The sequence below is a fragment of the Neodiprion virginianus genome, chromosome 3 (assembly GCF_021901495.1).
Source record: "Neodiprion virginianus isolate iyNeoVirg1 chromosome 3, iyNeoVirg1.1, whole genome shotgun sequence".
In the NCBI taxonomy this organism is placed as follows: Eukaryota; Metazoa; Arthropoda; class Insecta; order Hymenoptera; family Diprionidae; genus Neodiprion; species Neodiprion virginianus.
In genome coordinates, this window is record NC_060879.1 from 20705031 (window position 1) to 20727422 (window position 22392).

Sequence of the window (22392 nt, forward strand, 5' to 3'; positions counted from 1 at the left end):
CCAATAAAATCCATTGATACAGCACCCACACGAAAACGGCCAACACACCGGCCAAGAGACGAACCGAGCCACCCGGCCATTAACTACGCTCCAAACTGTTTTTCATCAATTTATGCTTTATTGGTCTTACTCTTTGCTATAAATAATTGTTAAATATACATGTTCCCGCGCATGAATGTATACTTATACATATATTTATGTAGTGGTGTGATATATTTTTTGTCGTATCTGCCCAATGCATATAATCTCTCCCTAGCGTAAATCACGTCCTCTTCAAATTTCATCTCACTAAATGCATATACGTGCTGTCACGTATGTATGTATGTATGCATGCATGTACACATACGTACTACCGGAAAAAAGAAGCGATGGAAAATGAAAACAAGTGATTCTGGTTACACTCGAAAGTCAAAGTAACAGTCCGCTCCGAACGTAAATCACTTTATTTTCGATTAGGTTCCATACGAAATGCATGTAAGAAATTCATTATTTTCCCTCATTTATGTATTTCTTTGACTAGAATTTTACTTTCATTATAACCTAATTTATTTAAATTAAATCAAACACATGGAATTTAAGAGATCCGCGCAAATTAATAATCAGTACGTTACTGTAATTCGTGATAGAGTAATCAAGTAAAATGAATCGCGGGATTACATTTAACTTTAAATCAATACGATCTGAAAGCAATGTAATGAATTCATTCATTTAATGTCAACTGTGCAAAAACTTTTTCACTGACACTCTGTTCTAGTATTCATGAATATATTGGGTACCGGAAATAAAATTAACAGAAAAGTCACAACTCAGGCCTTGTTCTTTGATTTTGTGAATGACTAGTCTTAATGACTATAATTCATAAAACTAATGGAACTCGAAAAATCTTATCTCTGTGCTAAACTCTGTGTGTTTCAGCCAGTTGAAAGAGAGAATTCTACAGAAATCTATAGTTTTTTTGTGGTAACATTTATAATTTACTTCTCTGTTAGCAATCTTCTTAAATCGTCTGTAAAGAAATAAGACAAACCGTACAACTCGAGCTACATGCCGACTAAAACTTGTGGAAACTACCGGGACTTGTCTTATTCTAATGTACTTTTCAGTGATAGCTTATGCAACAAAGCAAGAGAGTAAGAGGATCCAAAGAGTATGTGTAATTCTCATCAGTTTTTGTGATATTGCTAGAACTGGTTTGGCTCTGTGGATAAGAGTACACTTTCCTGGATATCGAGCATCGGCGTTTCGTCATTTTCATTTGTTTTCACATCTTCTTCATCATCCCCATCTTCACTATCCACTGAGGACTGAAGCGGTCCTGTAGTTTTGTATTGGAATGCAGATCGCGATAGGTCGACCTCGACGGGAAACAGGGTAGATTCTGATAGGAGGTCCCGGCTTTCAGCGTGGCACTTAGCTAATCCAGAGGCAAACTTTTGCAGCTGCCATACGACGTCTTGAACATGTTTATTATCGAGCAATTCAAGTTTCACGAGAACATCAGACCTCAATTTAGCGAATCTCGATCTCGCCTCCTGTCGGCATCTCAAAACAAGTCGATATTCGTAATTGCCGGTCTCTACACGGTAAAGCGGCTCCTGGAGCGCCGCGTAACTCTGCTCCTCATCGTCTAACTCTTTAACTTTCAAGCAATAAGAGAGATACTCGAATTTGGCGTCCGCGTATTTACTGATCGTTAATCTCGTGTCTGGAATGGCTTTATGAAGATATGTTCCAAGGTCGCTCAAAATGGGCTTCACCGCCTTTAGCATCGTTACTCCAAACTTTTCCATCTGTCTATGTTGCTCGCCGAATTGCCTGAATGCTTCGCTCGCACGTGGTTGAGGCTCCCTTACACCAATGGCCGCAAAAGCATCACCAAATGCTGTAATGATGGAAGTACATGCCTTGAACAATAACGATACACTCAATTTTGGTAGCTCTATTGACAATTTAGGATATCATTAGACTCAATTGTGATCAATATTGGGCAAAAGCTTTCTGCATATTGTATTAACAATTTCATCATACCTTTGTATACTTGAGTGAGATCAAAAAAAGCTCGTAGAGTGGCTTTTGCATGAGCCACTAAGCCCCTGTATAAATTTTCTGTCCGTTGCAGAGCAGCTAATCGCTGAACCAACGCATCATTACATAATATAGCTCGAGACAAGCCCAGGGCATCTGCTGTAGCACTCCCCATTCCCTCAACCAGTCTGTGCTTGACCTTTAATGACGGAAAATCCCTCTCAAAAAATTGAATTATAAGGTTTTGCAGCCTCGTTGAAAATAGTTTATCCAAGGTCAGCTAACAAACTTCAAGGAATGTTACAATTTTAGTCCGGTAAGATACGTGACGAAAATTAAATATCCTGAGAATTCACAAATTCAATGTATTGTACTTGTAAAAATCTGATAAAGTTATTTTGCGAGAATCATCCATTTAAAGTTCAAAAATTCGATAACTACTGAAATTCAAAGCTCAGAAACACGTGAACCTAAATATTCAAATGAGATTAAAACTCGTAATATCCAAAATTTGAATTACTAATTGAGACTTTGTTCATACAACGAACAAGGAACATACGAATCTCATCAAACGTGAATCTATTAAGTTATCAAGGAAGTAGCAAAACAATCTGACCCTATCCGCTATGCAGAAGCAGTGTACTTTTGTTTATGTGATTATCTCAAACACTAATTTAAAATGAAACTTTCACCTTTTTCAGAGCAATATCAAGGGAACGTCCTTGCCTCGGATCAGCATGCAGTTTGTTGTAATTGATGCTGACTTGTCCATCACAAGCCTGAATCATTTTCGCCACTTCAACTTTGGTCTTTCCCTTAACAGAGGCCCCATTAATTGCAACAAGTTCGTCACCGGATTGCAGCGTGCCTTCTGCAGCAGCTGGAGTGTTGTCAAACACTTGCACAATGTAAAGACAAGGGCAAAGCGGAGCTCCACCTCCAATGCTGATCCCAATTAAATTGCTGCTGTCTTTCTGAATCACGACATTCCCCGAAGTTATGGTCATCCCCCTATTTGAAGGATACTAGTGTCAATAAAGATTAGGAGAGGTTTAACATAATTGTTACAATGTCATTATTTGATTTATGTGCAAGTAAGTTTTTTTCATAGAAGAACATTGGGCATATATATATATCAATTGCAGATGCAAATTTACAGTTGGCAGCATATAAGAATAAGACAAATAAATATACAATATTAGATCCAACCAATCACATGAAACTTACAGTTGGCTGTTAGGCAGCTGGGTGACAGTGACCACTTTGTCTCGTGCGACCAGTTCTATGTCTGGACTAACTCCAATGCAGCAAGCAATAAGAAAATAGCGCAAGATGCAGTAAAACGAGAATTCCTTTAAAATTGGGAGCTCAAATCTTGAACTGGATGAAACGGATTCGGAAGGAAATGTTCTTCGACCACACACACACACGCATACCCACGCACGCACACACACATGCAGACACACAGAGATTTAATATCAGAAATTCAAAACAATTTTCTAATTTCACACATTATACACATCTTTGACGTGAACAAACTCATTTAAATGTAATATAATCAAAATAATATGCATACATGCGATCTTCCATCATGGTCAGCTGATGCAGTTCGACGTTAGCCCGAGGCAGAGCGGTTAAAGAAATACCGAGATCTTCGTTGACTCCATTTGTATTGGTGGAAGGTATTGTGTCTGGAGGCGATAAGAAGCTGTTCGTTAGACTGTGCCGCCGAGCGGTGACAGTGGTTGAGCATGCATAAATGAATACAAGAAACAGAGATAAAGTGAAATTAACATAAGATAAAGCATGATAAAGCGCACACACACACACAAGCGATGTGTAGTTTGTGATAAGTAAACCAACATTTTATCCTCCTCGAAGAAAAAGTCGTCCTCAAATTCCATGTTGGTAACCTTATTTAGGTTATATATTTTATATTATATTCGTATAAAACTTATACAGATCGTATAAAATATATTGGTAGGGATTGATTCCTCGGTAATTACTGTACGGGTCACTTTGAACGCTGCGACATTCTCCGGTCGGCGGATACTTTCCTATTCTCACGACTTCAATTATCTTCTCAAATTCTTCGGAAGGGCTTTTTTCGATTTTGTCAAATAAGTTCAATTGCCGCCTTTAACTTGGCTCAACTTGGCTGAATCTGATCAATTTGACATTTGGATTGACATTTGCTATGGACTGATTTGCCTTCACTCATCGCTGTACCCTTTGTGTTGTTGTTCCATGCTGTAAGGCTTCGTTGTTTCAAATTTACTGGGGTTCGTTCGTCTACATGATTTGTTTAGTAGTGCCTCCATGTTCCAAAAGACGTCAGAATTAGACGAATTTAGTCGGAGTTTACGAACACACTCACACTACTATGGGTGCGTTCCGAAAATATCTCCCAGTGTTATTACGATCTTTTATCTCTTGTGCGCTGCCGAGTTTATGAGTAGCTCTGCCTCTGTCCTAGGAACTCTTAGCACTGCCAGTAGTGTGGAACGCACCATATGAATTGATGTACGTATGTATGTATGACACACCTGGTTCATGTTTTGGATTGAAAAGGGCAGAAAGTATGTTCCCTGGGAAAGGGATTGAAGCATTGACAAGAGTATCCAGAAAATCTGAGCTGAGACCACGGAGTACTCCGTGTTGTATATCTTACTTCGTGATACCTTCATAACTCGACGTATTTGATAATAATCAACATAATAATAATAAAATCAAAACTTAAAATCCACTAAAATCGTGATCAGTAAGATAATAAACAACAAGACAGATAATATCTGTCAAGATACAAACTGACCTATGAAATCGCAGTGGAAATATTGTTTAGAGAAAATAAGTGACGCGAAATTGATTGACGAGGAAAAGAGAAAGACAATGGTGAAATCGTGCAAGGTAGCGTAAACTTCGTATCCCGCATGAAAACAAACGCAAAACGTTGTGGAACAGTACAACACGATGGATAAACTGACCATTATATCGGGGACTTTGTTTTTGGCAGCTGACATGTTCGCAATCGTCAGTCTGGCCATGCCCGATTGGATTATCACCGATGTTGGAGGTTTGCATCAATCAAGGATCACTCAAAACTGATATTATTCTCTATATGCATGTTTTGTCAATATTAAAATGAAATTACCAATGAAACAAAAATAGATTTTCTCATAACTATACTGACCGTAAAATATGCCATGATTTTTAGGTGACACCAGACTCGGATTGATGTGGTCATGTATGACGCTGTACAACCGGCCCCAAGTCTGCTATCCTCCTGACCTTCAGCTTGAATGGCTACTCGCGCTCGTCTGCATATCCATAGGGTGTATTCTGATAACAACCACTATCATACTCCTTGCAAGTTCTCATTGGGACCGCAACGTCATTCCTTATGCCAGATGGGTTGGATTTTCAGCCAGTAAATAATGTTTAAACTTCTTAGACTATGATAGTAATAGTAATGCGGAGTATTCAGGCTTTCAATATGAACCGAAGATATCCTCTGAGATATCCATACTTTTCTATAACTGTTCAGAAATACAGTGGGTGCTAGATAAATGGTCTTTCAATATAAGACTATGCGAGTGAGTACCCCTTCACACGCATGGTCACTCGCACAAATGTGGCATCCTCCACCACAGTGCACCCATTCACACTGCACTACACTGCCACCCCCTACCGCGCACGGCTCTCGCTTTCAACGCCAGTAGTGGGGGCGATTATATCTAGCGTCCACTGTACTATGAAACTCTTTATCATTGCCTGGAAATATAATATTGTGTTACAAGTCCGGAAAGTGGGCGATTTCTGAAGAGTGTGAAGTTTACAGCTTGACCTGCATGCATGAGTGCTGTGCTTACACGAATACGAGTGCAAAGTTGGTGCAAGGTTGGTGGAGTGTGATCGCATGACTACTAGTATGAACGCAGCATGGGCAAAGGCGGGTGCTGTAATCACACAAGTCAGATATCGCCCATCTTGATTGACAGTGTATAAAACTGTGAGTAGGTAAATTGTACTCAATGACAGAAGGCATAAAATTGAGTTATTTGAAAGTGCGCATGCACCAAAGATAACCCTAGTGTGTTAAATATAAGATTTCAATTGTGCTCATTACCCATGCGCCAACATTGTTGTATCATATTGTTTGGAAATGGGGCAACAGTCGAATAATTTATATTTTACAGTGGTACTATTCTGCCTGGCAGCAGTGATCTTTCCAATGGGTTTCCACGTGGATGAAATTGGCGGCCAGCCATATCAGTTACCGAATTCGCATCAGGTCGGAATTTCTTACATAATGTTTGTCCTGGCATTGTGGATAACCGTTATCTCCGAGCTATTTGCAGGCAAAGTTTGCCTACCACATTTCTAGCATATTCCATTGCATTTTCTTTTCCTCTCCTTGCTTCTTGGGATCACGTATTATGCGTACAATTACCCCAAAGGTATAATTATGCATTACTTCAAAAGTTTGGAGCCTTGAAGAATGGGTTAGCTACTGGAGTGATTCGTGCTTCAGAAAAAGAAGAAAAGAAGTTGTAAAAACAAATGAAACACTGGCGCACCTGCCGCCATAACTTATCATTTCAAAAACATTCCTGATTCTGGGAAACAAGAAGTACTACTTTGTTTACCATTGAGTTGACTTGTTGCGTTCTTGTTGGAGGCAAGACTTTTCCATATTGTCTCTTCAGTATACCTAATTTGCTCATATTTTACCAGAGATCCGTGTATTGGCAAGCATTAATACTGTAACTTTTAAATCTCTGATGTTTGGTCTGATTTTTTTTTTATGCTTATATTATTCTTAGTATCATATGTCGGGTATTTAATGGGAACACTCTGTAGTAATAATGATAACATTGATATTATAGTGGTCGAAATGCTGTGCAATTTTTAATGAATTTATGGCTTCCTGTTTACGTTATGAGAATATTAGTTACTTCTGTTGCGAGTAGTGATAGCTTATAAGTATTATGTAAATATGAAATATTCCAAGCCTAGTTGTCCTGTAAATGATTCAATATGATTTACTTTGCATAACAAATTTTGTGAGAGGAAATTGTTGTAAAATATTGCTTTGACAATAATGAGTTTCCTTATTCTGGTTGCTTAATGTATAGACGTTTAAAACGAGTATAGATTTTATTTCAATGCTGAATCTTCAAACGAATGAAATGCTATACCAATATTCCGAAATTGTGACCAGACACAACTGTACTGGATTATATATCTTGTAATAACTTCATTACAATAATAAGGAAAGTTCACATTCCGTCGAATTTATGCTATTCATATATTGAAGTATGGAGGTAATATCTGGTGGGATCTATGACAGATTTTTATGGTTGCATATAAACAGCTTTACTTAACATACACGTATAAATAACATGTGAGAGCTCAAGTATGGTTACACTCATTGTCAGTGCGAGGCCTCCAAAGGCAATCTTGTACATATAATATATATCTTGGAATTGATATTCATTTGGAATCTCTACACTGTCTCGTTTATATCATTTTAGATTAGATAGAATTGTATAATATATTCTCTCAACTTGTGAATTTTTAAACAAAATATATTACACGACATAATATTTACGTTGCATAAAAAGCATTGTAGTTATGTGACAAATACAAATTATGTTGTGGCTAATAAGCAACCAATTGTATCTCAATTATCTTGAATACATTCTTTTATGACTGTACATTTGTTTATAATATATAATATGATGATATTGTAAAAAAAAAAAAAAATGGAATAAATTTGTTATTTCGCCATGCAATCTTGAATTGGTTACGATTACGTCTAATCTTATCAAATCTATTTCAAAAGTTTTATAAAAAGCACCTCAGTCCCAGTTCATTGGTAGTTTGTCTTAAAAGGCAGGTGCGTTGCTATGGAGACAACATGTACATACCATGAAGGCCGGGTTAAATGCTTCACTTATGAAGCCTGTTTCAATGTGAAAATAAAAATCATTTACACTTGTGGAAATGGCTTCTCAATAAGATAAAAATTTTATTTTCCACACAAATATGTTGCTGAAATATTTGGGATCAGTTTTAACCGCACAAGTAAGTTTCGTTCGTCATATGCACTACTTTGTACACTGGTGATAAACGTAGTGTATCTTTCAATCAGGATAGTGAAAATAGAGTCGCTGCTATTGTATGGTCACCCAATAATTTAAGACTTGCCGTTGCGTCGTCTGATAGATCAATATATCTATTCGATGAAAAAGGAGTAATGAAGGATAGATTTTCTACCAAGCCTGCAGACCCTAAAGTGAGTTGAAGAATATTTTATAACCAACTTCTTTTTGATACCAACAGTCTCACTAACACAAAAATTCGGAATAATTTTTTTTGGATATTTCAAGTACGGTAAAAAGAGTTACATTATAAAAGGCATTGCTTTTTCTCCGGATTCTACAAGAATCGCTGTTGGACAAACCGACAACATTGTTTACGTCTATAGAATTGGAGAAGATTGGTAAGTTACATTATGTATATTACAAGGGTCGTAGAAATGTTTCGATATTTTCCCGCTTCATATTCTGATTATCACCATGAAGACTTATACTTATGATATTCCAAACTACAGGGGCGAGAAGAAAGTTATCTGTAACAAATTTGGTCAAAGCGCAGCTGTAACTTGCTTAATATGGCCGTCCGAGGGTCCAATCATCATAGGTTTAGCAGATGGAAAGGTGCGAGCTGCAATGCTGAAGGCCAACAAAGGTCACACTCTCTACGCGTCGGACTCCATGGCAATTTCACTTGCCGTCAAGTAATAACCTACCATATCAATATTCTCAATCTCCATAATTTGAAATTTTTTCATTTTCTCAGTGTAAAAGGAACTGGCTTTCTCTCTGGTCACGCGGACGGCAGCATCATACGTTACTATATCGCTGAAGATGGTCAAGCGGAGCCTCCAGGCCGAGTATTGACGCACGGAGTACCAGCCTATGCACTGGCATGGCCTGCAGGTCACATTTTTACTGCTGGCTGCGACAAAAGACTAGTATTCTATGATCCTAGAGGTAAACAAGTGAAGAGTTTCGACTACAGTCGAGAAGAGGGAGAAAGAGAAATGACCGTTGCCTGCTGCAGCCCAAGTGGACAAAGCGTGGCTGTTGGGTCTTGGGACAAAATTAGACTGTTAGATTGGAGTCCACGGAGAGGAATATGGGAAGAAGCAAACGTACGAACATTGCCAAATTTATATACAGTCACTGCTTTGACCTGGCGTAGAGATGGATCAAGGCTAGTAGTTGGTGGTTTGTGCGGAGCCGTCGAACAATTTGAGTCAATTTTACGGCGATCAATCGTAAGAGGAAGTCACGAGGTGGTCTATGTTGGGCCCAGCCAAGTTGTCATTCGTCCTCTGAATGGAACCAGTCGTTCGGTTGTTATAAGATCGCAAACAGGTAGTGAAATAGAAGATGTCAGAGTCCTTGGACGCAAGGATAACCACATAATGGCCAGAACATCTACAACTCTCTTAGTCAGCGATATAGAATTAAATCTTCTTAGCGAAATACCATGGGAAGACAAAGGTGGTAGTGAAAAATTCTTTTTTGAATATCCCGGTGTCTGTCTAATATTCTGCGCTGGGGAATTGACAATCGTCGAATATGGCCAGAGCGAGATATTGGGTTCGGTGAGGACAGAAGCTGTCAATCCCCATGTAGTCAGTATCAGGATAAACGAACGACATATGCCTGGGATGCCTGACAACAAGAAATTAGCATACCTCCTGGATCCCAGAACTGTGTGTGTTATTGACCTTGTGACAAACGCCACTATATGTATCACTGTACATGACGTAAGGGTCGACTGGCTGGAGCTGAGTGAAACAGGTCACAGACTTTTGTCACGTGACAGAAGAGGTCGATTGTGGCTTACCGATGACCAAGGAACACGCTCACTCTTGCTTGCTGGGGCAAGTTTTGCATCCTGGGTACCCGGGAGCGATGTAGCTGTAGCTCAGACTGGAACAACACTCGCGGTGTGGTACAACGTTGATGCACCTGAAGCTGCTACGTTGATTCCAATCAAAGGGGACGCGGTTGATGTGATTAGAGAAAATGGCCACACCAGAGTGATGGTTGAGGAAGCTGGTGGGCAGATTAGCTATCTTCTTGATGAAGGATTGATCGAGTTTGGCACAGCACTTCATGACAACGATTTCGGTCGTGTTGTCTTGTTTTTAGAAGAACTTGGTGATAGGCCGCAAGCTGAAGTTATGTGGGAAAATGTGGCGAGCAATGCCATGGCTGCTAGACAGCTGCCTGTGGCCGCTAGGTGCTATGCAGCGCTAGGCGACGTAGCTTGTTCAAATTTTTTAACAGAGATAGTGGTCGCTGGCGAGAAGTACTCATCACAGACCGGAAACGACGCCCTTAGTAGCCCGGACTGTTGGGCCAAAATTGCCATTCTAAATGGTGAACTAAAGACAGCCGAAGCTATTTACCTGGAGCAAAATGAACTGGACAAAGCCTTGGAGATGTACCAAAAATATTGGCGCTGGGAAGAGGCTTTGGCTTTGGCACAAGCGAGAGGATGGGCGGGACTCGAATCGTTACGAGATAATCATTTAAAGTGGCTTCTCGAGAGTGGGCAGGCTGCGAGGGCTGCAGCGATCATAGAACCTGATAATCCTCGCTTGGCCATCTCACTCTACTTACAAGCTCATCGTCCTGGGCGAGCTGCGCGATTAGCACTTGCTAACGAAGATTTGATAGAGGACAGCAGCATAGTCGCCGATGTAATCAGCGCCTTGAAAGGGGCGGATCTTATGGAATTGGCGGGTGAAATTTTAGAGAAATCCGGTGAGCCATCAAATGCTATCAAGTGCTACGCTCAAGCTGGCGTATTTGCTCGAGCACTAGAACTGGCTCGTACGGTGGAACCTAACTCTGTAGTCAGTCTAGAGCGAGATTGGGGACACCATTTGGCTGCTGGTGGCCACTATGATGCCGCAATTAATCATTTCATTGAATCAGGCGAAACTGCCTTGGCTCTTGATGCTGCCATCAAGGCTCATCAATGGCGAAAGGCTCTACAGATCGTTCAGGTAGAAGAATTTTACTTCGCGAATATTCACGTTTCGGGTCACTCAACCCGGAAATAATTTTTGAATGTTGTTCACACACAATTAGCCGTTATAATTGTTTTTTTCTAGGTCATTGAAAATGACAGTCCTGAGATACAGACTCAGTGTGCAAGATTAGGAGAATACTTTGCTTCCATTGGAGATCAAGATATGGCAGAGATGTTATTCCTTCGTGCGGGTCAAGCCAAGCGAGCAATTGAGACGCACATTAATTCTGGTGACTGGACAAGAGCATATGAAGTCGCAATGAACCACATGAGTTCTGAAGAGGCTAATGAAGTGCTTTCTAGACATGTGGAAATGTTGCAGCAAGCTGGAGACCTGAGACAAGCGGAAGCACTGTACATTGCAATGAATCAGTATGACCTCGCAATTGCAATGTATCGGCGGGAGGGACATAGAGGGGATATGGTTAGGCTGGTTCGTAAATACAGACCTGAGCTCCTCGAAGCCACCCACGCTCATTTAGCCAGAGAACTGGAAGCTGCTGGAAAGCCCAGAGAAGCTGAGGAACATTTCCTGGGAAATGGAGATTGGCGAGGCGCTGTAGCTGCCTACAGAGCAGCCAATATGTGGGAAGATGCTTTGAGAGTAGCTAAAGAAGCCTCTGGAGAAAAGGCCGCGCAGCAGGTAGGATTATACAGTCCAAATTGTTGGCGTGTATCCTCAGTTGTGAAAAGTATAACAGTTTTTTTTTTTTGATAGGTAGCGCTGATGTGGACACGCACTTTAGCCCCTGAATTAGGTGCGAGGCTGTTGATGCGTCTGGGTTACTTTGATCCATGTCTTCAACTGGCCTGCGAGGCAAACTTATTTGACTGGGCCTTAGAGATTGTAAAATACGGTACCCTGGATCAGAAGAAAGAAGTGTACTACAAACACGCGATGGCTCTTGAAGATGAGGGGCGATTTTCTGAGGCAGAAAAGGAATTTGTTCTGGCTGGTAAAGCAATGGAAGCTGTACAGATGTACATTCACACTAGAGAATGGGATGCGGCTGAAGAAGTTGCACAAGCGCATTATCCTGATGGACTACCTCAAGTCCTTATTTCGAAGGCAGCTGATGCCGCCGAGGCACAAGACTATGCTGTAGCAGAGTCGCTTCTCTTGCGAGCCCACAAGCCTGAAATCATCGTCAGTCATTATAAGGTGATAAATGTAGATCTAAATTTGAAAATTTCAAATTATACCAAGGATGAGAAAATTAATTCTCTTCTATACTTTGCAGAAAGCTGGTATGTGGTCAGAAGCTATGCGTGTTTGCCGAGAGTATTTACCAAGCCAGGAAGCTGCGTTGAGGCGAGAATTAACCCAGGCAAGCTCTGGGCTTGGAGCAAATGGCAGTTCTGGAAACCTTGAAGAAGCTCGTAGATGGTTGGAGGCTGGAGAAGTCCGAGCGGCACTAGACGTTCTAATATTAGATCCGGATGCACCAAAGGCTGCACTTGTTCAAGCAGCAGATATACTCATTCACCAGGCTGACTTCGAGACTGCAGTTCAAATCGGAGAGGACTTAGGCACCAGATTATTTAGAGTCAATGAACATGCCCTTGCCGCACAGGTACGTTAAATACACTGCTATGGTTAGTGAAGAATATGTGTATAGGAGTAGATGGTTGAAGAAATGGATGAATTTTGGAAATCTATATCTTAACAACCAATGGTTCAATGTAATTGGAGTTTGTTGTACACAGATCGAGTTGTATTTGAGTATTGGTTATTAGAACGAAATGGTAAAAAGCATCATTATCAATAACGTCTACTATTTCGGTCAGTGACATGTTTCATGATACCCACGATATCTCGAAACAAATTGATTCAAATTTGGAGAAAAATTCTTATCCTTAGATAATTTATCCTCTTTACCGCGATTAGTTTATTTTTTTCCTTCAATGATAAAGTAGCAACTATTAGAAGTTCAAATTCAATTTTTGGTACAAAATGTACGAATTTTTTATTTAATTCTCGAAACTTGACGATCATTTTTTTTAAATAGTAGGATCGTAATAAAAAGGATAAACTATCCAAGCATACTGTCTCTAGATTTGGAAGTAAGTTGGTTGAGCTGAATTTCAGATGTCGTAGTCACCTCAAAAATGTCACTGAGCGAAATGTTTAACGTTGTTGCCAATGTTAGTGTATCCAATAAGTTGATACTTACAAAAAAAAAAAAAATGTTTGAGTGAAGCTCGATCTACATATTTATTAATAAAACAAACTCCAATCCAATTGAACAATAAAGTGTTGAATAATAAATACTCAAAGCACATCCACTTTTGCAGTAATCTATGCACGTACATTAATATTGAGTTTAAAATTATACATCACCTAACTTTTTTTGTTACCTTTGTTATTGCAGGTATTTCTGCAAGCTGACAAGCTGAAGCATGCTGTAGATGCATTGGCGATAGTCGGTGAATGGGGTAGAGCTAGACGTATCGTAAAAGAGTTGGCACCAGAGCTAGAGCCTTATTTGGAAGAAAAGTACAAAGAAGCTATGATAAGAGAAGGACATGTGGAGCAGTTGGTTAAAGTTGATGCAGATGCAGCGCTAGAGATACTGGCTCGCAAGGGTCAATGGAGTCAAGTTTTTGAGGCAGCAAGTACACAAAGTCCAAAGCTTCTGCATAAGTACATTGCTCAGCGAGCGGCACAACTTTTGAAGACTAGTTCTCCCATGCAGGCACTTCAACTATACGTACAATACGGAGCGCCGTCTATTCCCCAAAATTACAATCTCTATTATCGCTTATCAGAGGTGGTCCTTAACTTCAAGGATTCTAAGGAAGATTATAAGAGTCTCGCTCAGCTGCGAAACGTTTTGCTTGGGCTCATTAAAGGCATGGAATCAACAGCGTCAGAGGAGGCAAAAAAGTTTGATCGCATTCTTCGTGCAGCGCACTATTCGGCACTGAAACATGCCTGCAAGAATTTTTCACCTCTTATTGGAATGGTGACGAAAGTGAGCATATCTCTTCTTCGATATTCAGACATTCTACCTGCAGATCGTTGCTACTATGAAGCTGGATTAGAAGCTCGTACTGCTGGACTGAACAGTGAGGCCTTTGTTTTTCTCAACCATTTCCTGGACCTTGAGGAATGCATTGAAGAAGGCGATGGGGGGTTGTTGGATGTTGAAGATTTAAAAGTCACTGACTTTCCTGTAGAAGTACCACTGCCAACAACTTTAAGTTTGTCCGCTGAACAGCGAGAGGAAGTCAGAGAATGGGTTTTAGCAGTCTCCATGGACCAGAGAGTTGAACAAGGCCTTCCAGTCGATCAACGGGGAGTCTATGTAGGATCGTTAACGAACCCTGCAAACACAGCAGGGGTATTACAAGCCTGTATTCTAACCGGATACCCAATTCGTGGACCAATCATTAATTTCGAGGGTAGCAATCATGCAGCTGATCGCGATGATTGGAATAAACTAGTAAGCACAGCAAGACAAGCTCCTCAAGACTCTCCTTTGAACGATGTACTAATTTTTGTTCAAGAATTTTGCGGCATTTTACCTAGTTATTCATTTTAGGTAAGACCGGTTATTTGAGATAGTAATTTAGAACAACAAGCCACGTTTGTGAGTTATATTATTTAAATAGCTCCAGGGGTAAATAAGGAAATAGGAAATTTCTGATGAATTCGAAGTATTGCTGATTCCTTAGTGTGAATACGGTATTCACACACACTATCAGGATACTATATTAGGGTTACGTATTATATGTAAAGTGTAGTTTAGATTAATCTAAAGTAACATCGCAGCAGCTTTATATTTTAATCAAAATTAATTGAGCTGTTTGGGCTTAACTTGAAGTACAGAATTTATTAAAATTCGGTTGAACCGTAAAAACATCCGGTAGGTAGTATAATATAAGCGAGAAAATGAACGTTCGCTGCATCCGATAAATATGAATAGACATAACGCTAAGCTATGATCATTTCATAATTTAATTATACATAGTATAACAGAAGAATTTGAAAATATTATTCCTACGTACTATATAATGTGCTTAAAGATAATAGTCTACATCTATTTAGTAGCTACATACATACATAATTACGTATACATACATATTCATATACAGAGACCAGTATGCCATATAAATATGTATATACATGTAAAATAATACAAGTTATAAAATATATATAAGTGTTTACACGAGCCTTCATCGTCACTGAGGGGTGATCCTAAATACGGGGCCAATTCTCAGGAAAAATCTTCTGAGAACCGAACGTAATTCGGGCTTGAGATCAAAACACATTACTTCGCATAAAAGCGGGTAACAGTTGGATGCATGAACAGCAAACCTGCTGTCGTACATTTTCAAAACTCTGGTCAGCAGGAGCAGAAGAATCGGTGTCCAAGCGTCTCGGTGAGCCTCGCTGGATAGAGCCAAGAAATACTCTAAGGCTTCTTTAGACACTTCCACCAAACGAGACTCTACCTTGGCCCAGTCGTCTCGGCGTGCCTCATCGCTATACATTTTTAGCAAAATCCGCAGCGCACATGCTAGTGACTGAGTTTCTTGTTTCAAAAGGTTTGGCTTTACGTTTCCTCTGAATCCAGCTTTCCAAAGATTATTACGCTGTTCATGGTTTGTGTTGAAACTTTTAGCAAAACGATGAGATTTCAAGAGGCACTCTACTAACTGCAGCAAATGTGAAGACGTTAGAGCGCAATACATTCCTTGCTCCTCTTTCTGCTGATCTCCGCCACCCTTACCACCAAGTTCTGGCGTACGACCGTTTAACATGTCTGCTTGAGCAAGCGCCAAATTTTCTTGGTCTTCCTTTCTCGAAGTAGCGGGGTAAAAAACAATGTTGTCGATTGTCTGGATCAGTTCAAGCTGAACTACACACTTAATTAGAAGAGCAGAGAAAAGTCTTGTTATGTGATCGTCGTTGGCAGCCAGGCTCTGTGTACTGACTGTTCGTTTTAAAATTCCCATATGCCCGTCGAAATCTCCATTTATTACTTCAAGGTCTGATTCTTTGTTAGAAGAATGTGGTTTCCAGGTGAGCAGAGCTGTCGGTAAAGTGCTGTCAAAAATACTAAAAACACAACGACAAGTTTTCTCCCATGTTAATTCAGTGAATTTGATACCGTTACTTATTACTAAATTTTCCAAACAATTTGTCCCTGATCGAGCTAGCTGTTCGTTGTCTTGCTGCACACACCAAAGAAGCTGAGCATACAATTGTTCTAGCAATAGAGGGCCCAAAGTATCATAGAATTGAGAAAATACATCGACTATCGCATACAACGCGTGGTTGCAGGTTGTCGTCATCCATTCCGCTTTCTGTAAATGTTATTTATGGTAAGATTATTTAATGTGTTTACTCAAGTCTGAAATTACGTATCCTATATATGTTATTCTAAACCCTAGTCAATATCATACACTCTGTTGTTTGGAATGTTGTACTACCTCTGTGTGCTGTTCCGGCAGCTTCATGTTGTCAAAGATCCTGAAGAGAACCTGGAAAAGGTCCTTCCACCAATGAGGCTTAAACGAAGCTCCATGCGTTTTGACGACATCAAATAGGACAGTCAGAGCTCTAGTTCTAACATCTAGTTTGCACCTGCTTACGACGCAAGACAATTCAAATAACAGAGGAAACCAGCCTCTTACCTAAAATTAAAAATAGGTACGATTTCACCAACTTATAATGCAAATATTAAAAAAATTATTTACCCAAGCTCTGTCCTCTTCTGACACAGTTCCATTGTCATCCATCATTCCTTCGGCAAACAATGTAGGATTCGCATCAATATATGATGCACAGGAACGAATCAGTCTAATCGCTTCCATGCTTGTATCAGGAAATGACGCATTGCAAGCGAATTCACTAAGGCACTTGACAGCGTCTTGAAACGAATCAACCATAATGCCAAAATGTTCGGCATAGAGTTCATCTAGAAAAGGAAGTGGAAAAAGATAGGGAATTAAGTGCTTAGTCAATGATAATGGTCACAAAATTAGTAAATTTTTAACTACGCGTACAACCTGCAATGGAAATGGAAGCTAAGTGTCAAAATTATGATCTTTTGTACAAGCAGAATGAATGCAAGTTTGCTATAAGAATTTAAGGGTAATTAATGATTATGGTAAAAACATGACAGAAATTTGGTTTAGAATATTTTGTATAAAATAACTTATCATGCTATTAATAAATTTTGTATTTAAAAACATGTAGACCAATAATATATGTAGGACGATAGAATACATGAAGAACCTTACTAATTATTTTTCCAGTTGTAGAGAAAGCAAGATCAACAACAGCTTCATCACGATCGCTAGCGGCGTGATGAAATACGCTGAATATATTTTTCCATCCAGAGCGTATATTCGGTGCCTGTGACTGTACCATTTGAGCAACACATCTGACGACCATGTCTCTGATCGTTGGTGATCTATTTTTCTTCATAATGTGCTCGAATGGTCTTAAGAAATCTTTTTGGAATCTGAAGTTGGCGAATTCGCCTTTTTCAATAAACTTAGTTGCTAGCTGTCTCAGAGAATCGACGGCAAAAAACGCAATGTCTTGTCTAGGACTGCATCCAACGGTGTCAAAATGGTCCCCTAGCACCTGCCAAATCCTAGACCATTGCAGTCTAATTCGGCCCATGTTATAGTAAGAAATCTCGACTATTTTTGTTAAAGAAAACATCCGGGGCTGTGTAGGATGCGCAAGCTCTTCCAGCGAAACCTGGCAAAGAGCTTTTACAAATTCTACTATGGCATCGCCATCTAGTCTCATAGAGCCAGTAAATATTCTGTCTACAGCTACAACCACACTTTGTGAACTGGTTTCTCCTATTGACTCTTTGACACTTGCTGTAACAAAGAATTAAAATTAATTTCTGTAATAAAATTGAATGTTTGAATACACATAAATAAAATTTACTGACGATCCAGAGAGCTGAGGATCAGACTGTTCGTTTGATGGGAGTTGTTGTGGCTTAGACTAGTAAGATTTGCTAGTGGTGAGGGAAAATGAGGCTTAGAAGGTGGTCCGAGAAGCTGTGGTCTGATACCAGTTCCAATTAATTGGGCTAGCTCCAGCTGGGAGATGCATTTTACAACGTCCAACCACGATCCTCCAAGATAGTTGCCGTCTGTGTGAGCGACGGTGATGAGAGTTTTAATGGTATCTATATTTTTCGCTTTCATTTCCATTATCGGAGAGTTTGCTGTCAGCAATGTGAATCTGGCAAGTGCTTGTACATATGCGTCACGTTCAAGCTACAATTAATTTATTTTCCATATGTAAGTAATGGCGATTTACAAATCTGAGAATACTTTTGTTAGATTTGTTTATATCACGATAACAGTTCGTAGATCGCTTACCGACATGTGAAATATACAAGTGATGCGAATTGCACATCGGATACCATCAAGGCAGAGTGAAGCTATTTCTGGATCGTCACAATCCTGTAACCCAACACTAAAGGCAGCCAAAAAAGGCGTCCATGCCATTTTGAACATTGGACGTACGTGTTCAAGGTGTTTTGCCGTGGTGAAAGGAGCTTGAACATGGCTCACTGATTCCATCAAGTTTTTAGCAGCTGTTGAAATAACTTCCATCTCCATATTCCATAAGAGACGTCGTTTTTTTTCACTAGATATTACTGTTATGAAGATCAAATATTAAGATAGTGAATATTTTTATAAAACAATGTAGAATTAAACCAGCAACGCCATTTAATCATTATACCTTGTTTCCCAGGCCGATTTGGATTAGATTTCATTTTAATTTCATTGCCAGCAATTTCATCATAAATTTTCGACAAATACTCTTCTGGTAAATCTTCATTATCACTTATGCGACGATTTAGTTTGATGTACTGTTCTTTAGTCATTTTATTTTTAACTTGCGGTGAGTGCAGATCAGTCGTCAGCATTATAATAGAAAAACCAAGGACGTAGGCAGTGTCGGCACTCGTGAATAAACCATTACTGAAAAATATCCGTATTGTTGAAGAATTTATTCCACAACCATGATAAAATGATAAAATAGGTGAACAGAAAATAAAACCATGCATTAAAAAATACTTACTTTGGATTGCACTCGCAATATCGACTAGCAAATTTCTCCATAAGTCTATCAATCTTCTGAGCCTCTCCAGGGAGCCGGAAGCCCTCAAGAAAATATCTGAGAGCGGTGACTAGATCCCTGTCTGCAAATTCCATCTGATCCACGTAGCTATACATAACTTGGTTATGATTATGGTCACCCAAGAAATCGCCAATCGCTGTTTTATCCAGGCGGTCATCTATGTGTAGCCAGCGAGCCACTTCATCTATCGACCCACCAAGCAGACCCTGTTCCTGTAAGTACTGGACACCTTTGCTCGGTTTTCGATTGAATCTGTAATGAGATGGCATTAAGAAACTTGGAAAATCTGAATGCTTCATTTTCGTTGAATTAAACTCAGGAGAATTCATTCATACATGTCAATTCCAGCTTCCCAGACTTCTTTTTGGTGCTTTTGGACTTCATATTGCTCTGGGGAATCTGGGATCTCTTTATTTCCTGTCAAGCTTGAATTTGCGGATGAAAGGCTACCCGCACTACCATAGTGAGGCAAGGGCGGTTCAAGGGGAGGATCAGGGGGCTCGGAAGGTGGCTGTTGGTCCGCAGGCACGCTAGGATTAACGTAAAGGTCTCTGCTCCACTCGACCATGCATTTTAATATCGAAACTAGACATTCTAGGCCTCGAATGCGCATAGACTTTTCCTGATTAGGGGAGGCGCCTAATTCCAATGCTTGACGGCCCTGGGCGATTTTGGATAGATCATTAACAAGCCTGCAAAAAAAAGTTGACAAGGATTAATCGTAAATTATTGTCCACATGGAAATAAATTGTGATATCCGATTTTCATGATGTGGATAATTTGGAATTTGAACGAGTGATTACTACTCAGCGAATGTACAATTTTTTTTTATCTCCATGTACCCGTATAGTAAACCATTATTCGTGTACTGATTAATCATAAAATATGAGTTATTGACCTTTCAAATAAGTTTGCTGCTGAAAGGTCGCAATCATAATTAACATAGATGTCCACAACGCTTTGAGCATCTGCACAAATCCGTGTCAGAGCATGTATGACCATCCATTTGTGCTCGAAGGATGAACTGGAGGTTTCTAATATGTTCATGAAAATTTCTTTGAAGAACACCTCTATCTGCATTTTCAAGTGAACTTTGAACCGCGCCAGTAGGGCCAAGAACAGGGCTAGGGACAGCTCAAAAACTTCAGGCACGGATGAGACCCCATTTTTAGATAGTGCAACACATAAGTATTGCTTTATAGCTATCACAAACATTTCATTCGATCGCAATACTGGACCTGCATTCTGTAGGATACCCAAAAGCAACTGAAGTGACAAAATTTTTGAACGAAGCTCATGGGACCTGAAAAAGAAGGGAAGTTGAAATTACTTTTAGAATAGAAGAAAATTTGTTTCACCTGAAAAGAACTTTGATTTTACCATTTCTGATCAGCAATTCAAACTAATACATGGAATAAAAGAAACGAGCATAAAAACATCAGTATTTACTTTGGGTCTGGTGTCCCATCAGGCAGAGGCTTCATAGAAAGTTTGCAGAGTGCCCTGAATACAAGAAAGGCATCTTTTTGCAAGACATGAGTGAATTTTGCTGTGACCATATTATCACTTTCCACAGTGTTTTCATCGGTTGTGTCGTCAGTCGGTACTTGATCAAGCGAAACTTCGTCGGAAGCTAATACTGGGCTTGGGTCCTCAGGCACAATGGTGTTCACCATCTGATCAAGAATAGATTTCACTAACATATGTGCTTCTGTAGGATCACTTATTGAAGACACCTCGTTTATCACAGCTTCAGATTCTGTTTCACCTGCAGTAGCTGCCAAAGTTTCCTGCTGCTCGTTTTCAGCTCTCAAAGATTCTTCCTCCTGAATGAAAAGATTTTTTGCAAGCTAAGTAACATCTTTACTAGTAAATTTTTTAATAAACTAACATTTGCAGGAATAACTAAGAATTTACCGCTTGAGATTCCATGCGAGCGAAAATCACATTAATCATTTGCGTTAGAGTTGCTCTTGCAGTTGTTTGGTTAACTAGATTTCTGGATGCAAGGTAAACATTGTAAACTGTGCGAATAGTTTGCAGAACTGTCCTCTCGTGAACTTCCACATGTTGACTGGTCATAACGGTTAAAAGGGCTTTTATAATCTGCAGCTGAATTCCTTCGTCCGTTTGGGGTCCCATAAAACAGTCGCAAATCGTCTCAACAATACGAACAATTAGCAATTTGTTAGGCTCAGTAGAGTCGGGAACATTCCCAGTAAGGTGGCCATAAGCTATTAATTTCTGCAAACAATCCAATGCGGTGACCACAATCCGAGGGGACTTGCTTTGGCAGGCCAGTTCAAATGGCAGAAAATATTTCTCTGCCGAAATGACATTAGAGTCACTTTTGGGTAACGGAAGCGCATTGGATGTGGTTTCCTCACCCGTGACAGTTGGAACTTCTTTAATCTCATTGCGCAGATCGTCTGTATAAAAAATGGTAAAAAATTGTGACGAACTTGTAGCACAAGAACCTAGCGCCAGTATCATTGACTAACTCTCTTGCTCAATAATAAACAAAGGTCTATAAAAATGAATTCCCAACTTACCGAGAGCAGATTCGCATGATTTTTTAAGCTGTGAAAGGTGAGACCGCTTGATATCGCGGTCGGCGAGTATTTTTTCGAGAGCACGAACGATAAACATCTCTCTGGTTTTGGAGTTATTTTGCATCGTCGTAGATCGTGATTAACCGTGATTTAACACGTTATGGAATGAAAATTGAAGAACGATTTGACCGAGCAATCAACTAGGTGAAAGAATTGGAAACATATTGACGTAAGCATTTTCGATATTTCAACATTCGTTACCGTACGGTTTCACCGCGGTCTCCGTTGCGTTACGTCACTTTATCATACGCCGACGATTTAATTATTTTCGATTTAATACGGCTACAACCCGCGTACGAGTGGCCTATTATCTTCGAAGAATGACCAGATGAGTTGAGGAAGTTTGAAATTGGGTTAAAGGGATCGAAAATAATGTGAATGTGGCAGACTGACAGTCAGCCACCCGAAACCATAGGTTATGCAGAATTGGTTAGAGCTAACGTCGACTGAGCGGAGCTAGAGTCCCACGATGGTCAGAACGTCGCTAAGCGACGTGATACGTTT

General features: G+C 39.8%; 4 protein-coding genes across 13 annotated transcripts; 2 read left to right on the forward strand and 2 right to left on the reverse strand.

Annotated features, from left to right (window-relative positions):
- Positions 1 to 96: 96 nt before the first annotated feature.
- On the reverse strand, positions 97 to 5277 carry LOC124300784 (PRKCA-binding protein). Of its 9 annotated transcripts, none has more exons than XM_046755166.1 (6): positions 5216 to 5277; positions 3602 to 3716; positions 3253 to 3318; positions 2718 to 3036; positions 2029 to 2224; positions 97 to 1882 (listed from the first exon to the last, which is right to left on the reverse strand). In XM_046755166.1, the coding sequence occupies exons 2-6, from the start codon at positions 3616 to 3618 to the stop codon at positions 1182 to 1184; spliced, it is 1299 nt and encodes a 432-aa protein (XP_046611122.1). In that variant the 5' UTR covers positions 3619 to 3716; positions 5216 to 5277; the 3' UTR covers positions 97 to 1181. The 9 variants fall into 9 exon arrangements, with proteins under 9 accessions (XP_046611122.1, XP_046611121.1, XP_046611119.1 ...); XM_046755165.1 differs by lacking the exon at positions 5216 to 5277 and adding an exon at positions 3889 to 4358; XM_046755163.1 differs by lacking the exon at positions 5216 to 5277 and adding an exon at positions 3889 to 4358 and having other exon boundaries at positions 3602 to 3745.
- Positions 4619 to 7820, forward strand: LOC124300790 (uncharacterized protein C16orf52 homolog A). The gene is made up of 3 exons (XM_046755181.1): positions 4619 to 5098; positions 5240 to 5452; positions 6222 to 7820. Exons 1-3 carry the CDS (start codon positions 4996 to 4998, stop codon positions 6407 to 6409), a joined length of 504 nt encoding a protein of 167 aa, XP_046611137.1. The 5' UTR covers positions 4619 to 4995; the 3' UTR covers positions 6410 to 7820.
- A 153-nt stretch (positions 7821 to 7973) lies between these two features.
- LOC124300793 (intraflagellar transport protein 172 homolog) lies at positions 7974 to 14805 on the forward strand. Its single transcript, XM_046755183.1, has 9 exons — positions 7974 to 8112; positions 8180 to 8323; positions 8418 to 8530; positions 8642 to 8827; positions 8890 to 11119; positions 11228 to 11788; positions 11864 to 12307; positions 12387 to 12719; positions 13518 to 14805. The coding sequence occupies exons 1-9, from the start codon at positions 8074 to 8076 to the stop codon at positions 14688 to 14690; spliced, it is 5223 nt and encodes a 1740-aa protein (XP_046611139.1). The 5' UTR covers positions 7974 to 8073; the 3' UTR covers positions 14691 to 14805.
- Positions 14806 to 14954: 149 nt separating this feature from the next.
- On the reverse strand, positions 14955 to 22377 carry LOC124300783 (brefeldin A-inhibited guanine nucleotide-exchange protein 1). Of its 2 annotated transcripts, XM_046755161.1 has the most exons (13): positions 21829 to 22377; positions 21194 to 21705; positions 20726 to 21102; positions 20175 to 20579; positions 19612 to 19968; positions 19217 to 19528; positions 18875 to 19116; positions 18508 to 18788; positions 18069 to 18402; positions 17398 to 17994; positions 16852 to 17072; positions 16585 to 16788; positions 14955 to 16458 (listed from the first exon to the last, which is right to left on the reverse strand). In XM_046755161.1, exons 1-13 carry the CDS (start codon positions 21950 to 21952, stop codon positions 15331 to 15333), a joined length of 5094 nt encoding a protein of 1697 aa, XP_046611117.1. In that variant the 5' UTR covers positions 21953 to 22377; the 3' UTR covers positions 14955 to 15330. The 2 variants fall into 2 exon arrangements, with proteins under 2 accessions (XP_046611117.1, XP_046611118.1); XM_046755162.1 differs by lacking the exons at positions 21194 to 21705; positions 21829 to 22377 and having other exon boundaries at positions 20726 to 20952; positions 21045 to 21103.
- Positions 22378 to 22392: the final 15 nt, after the last annotated feature.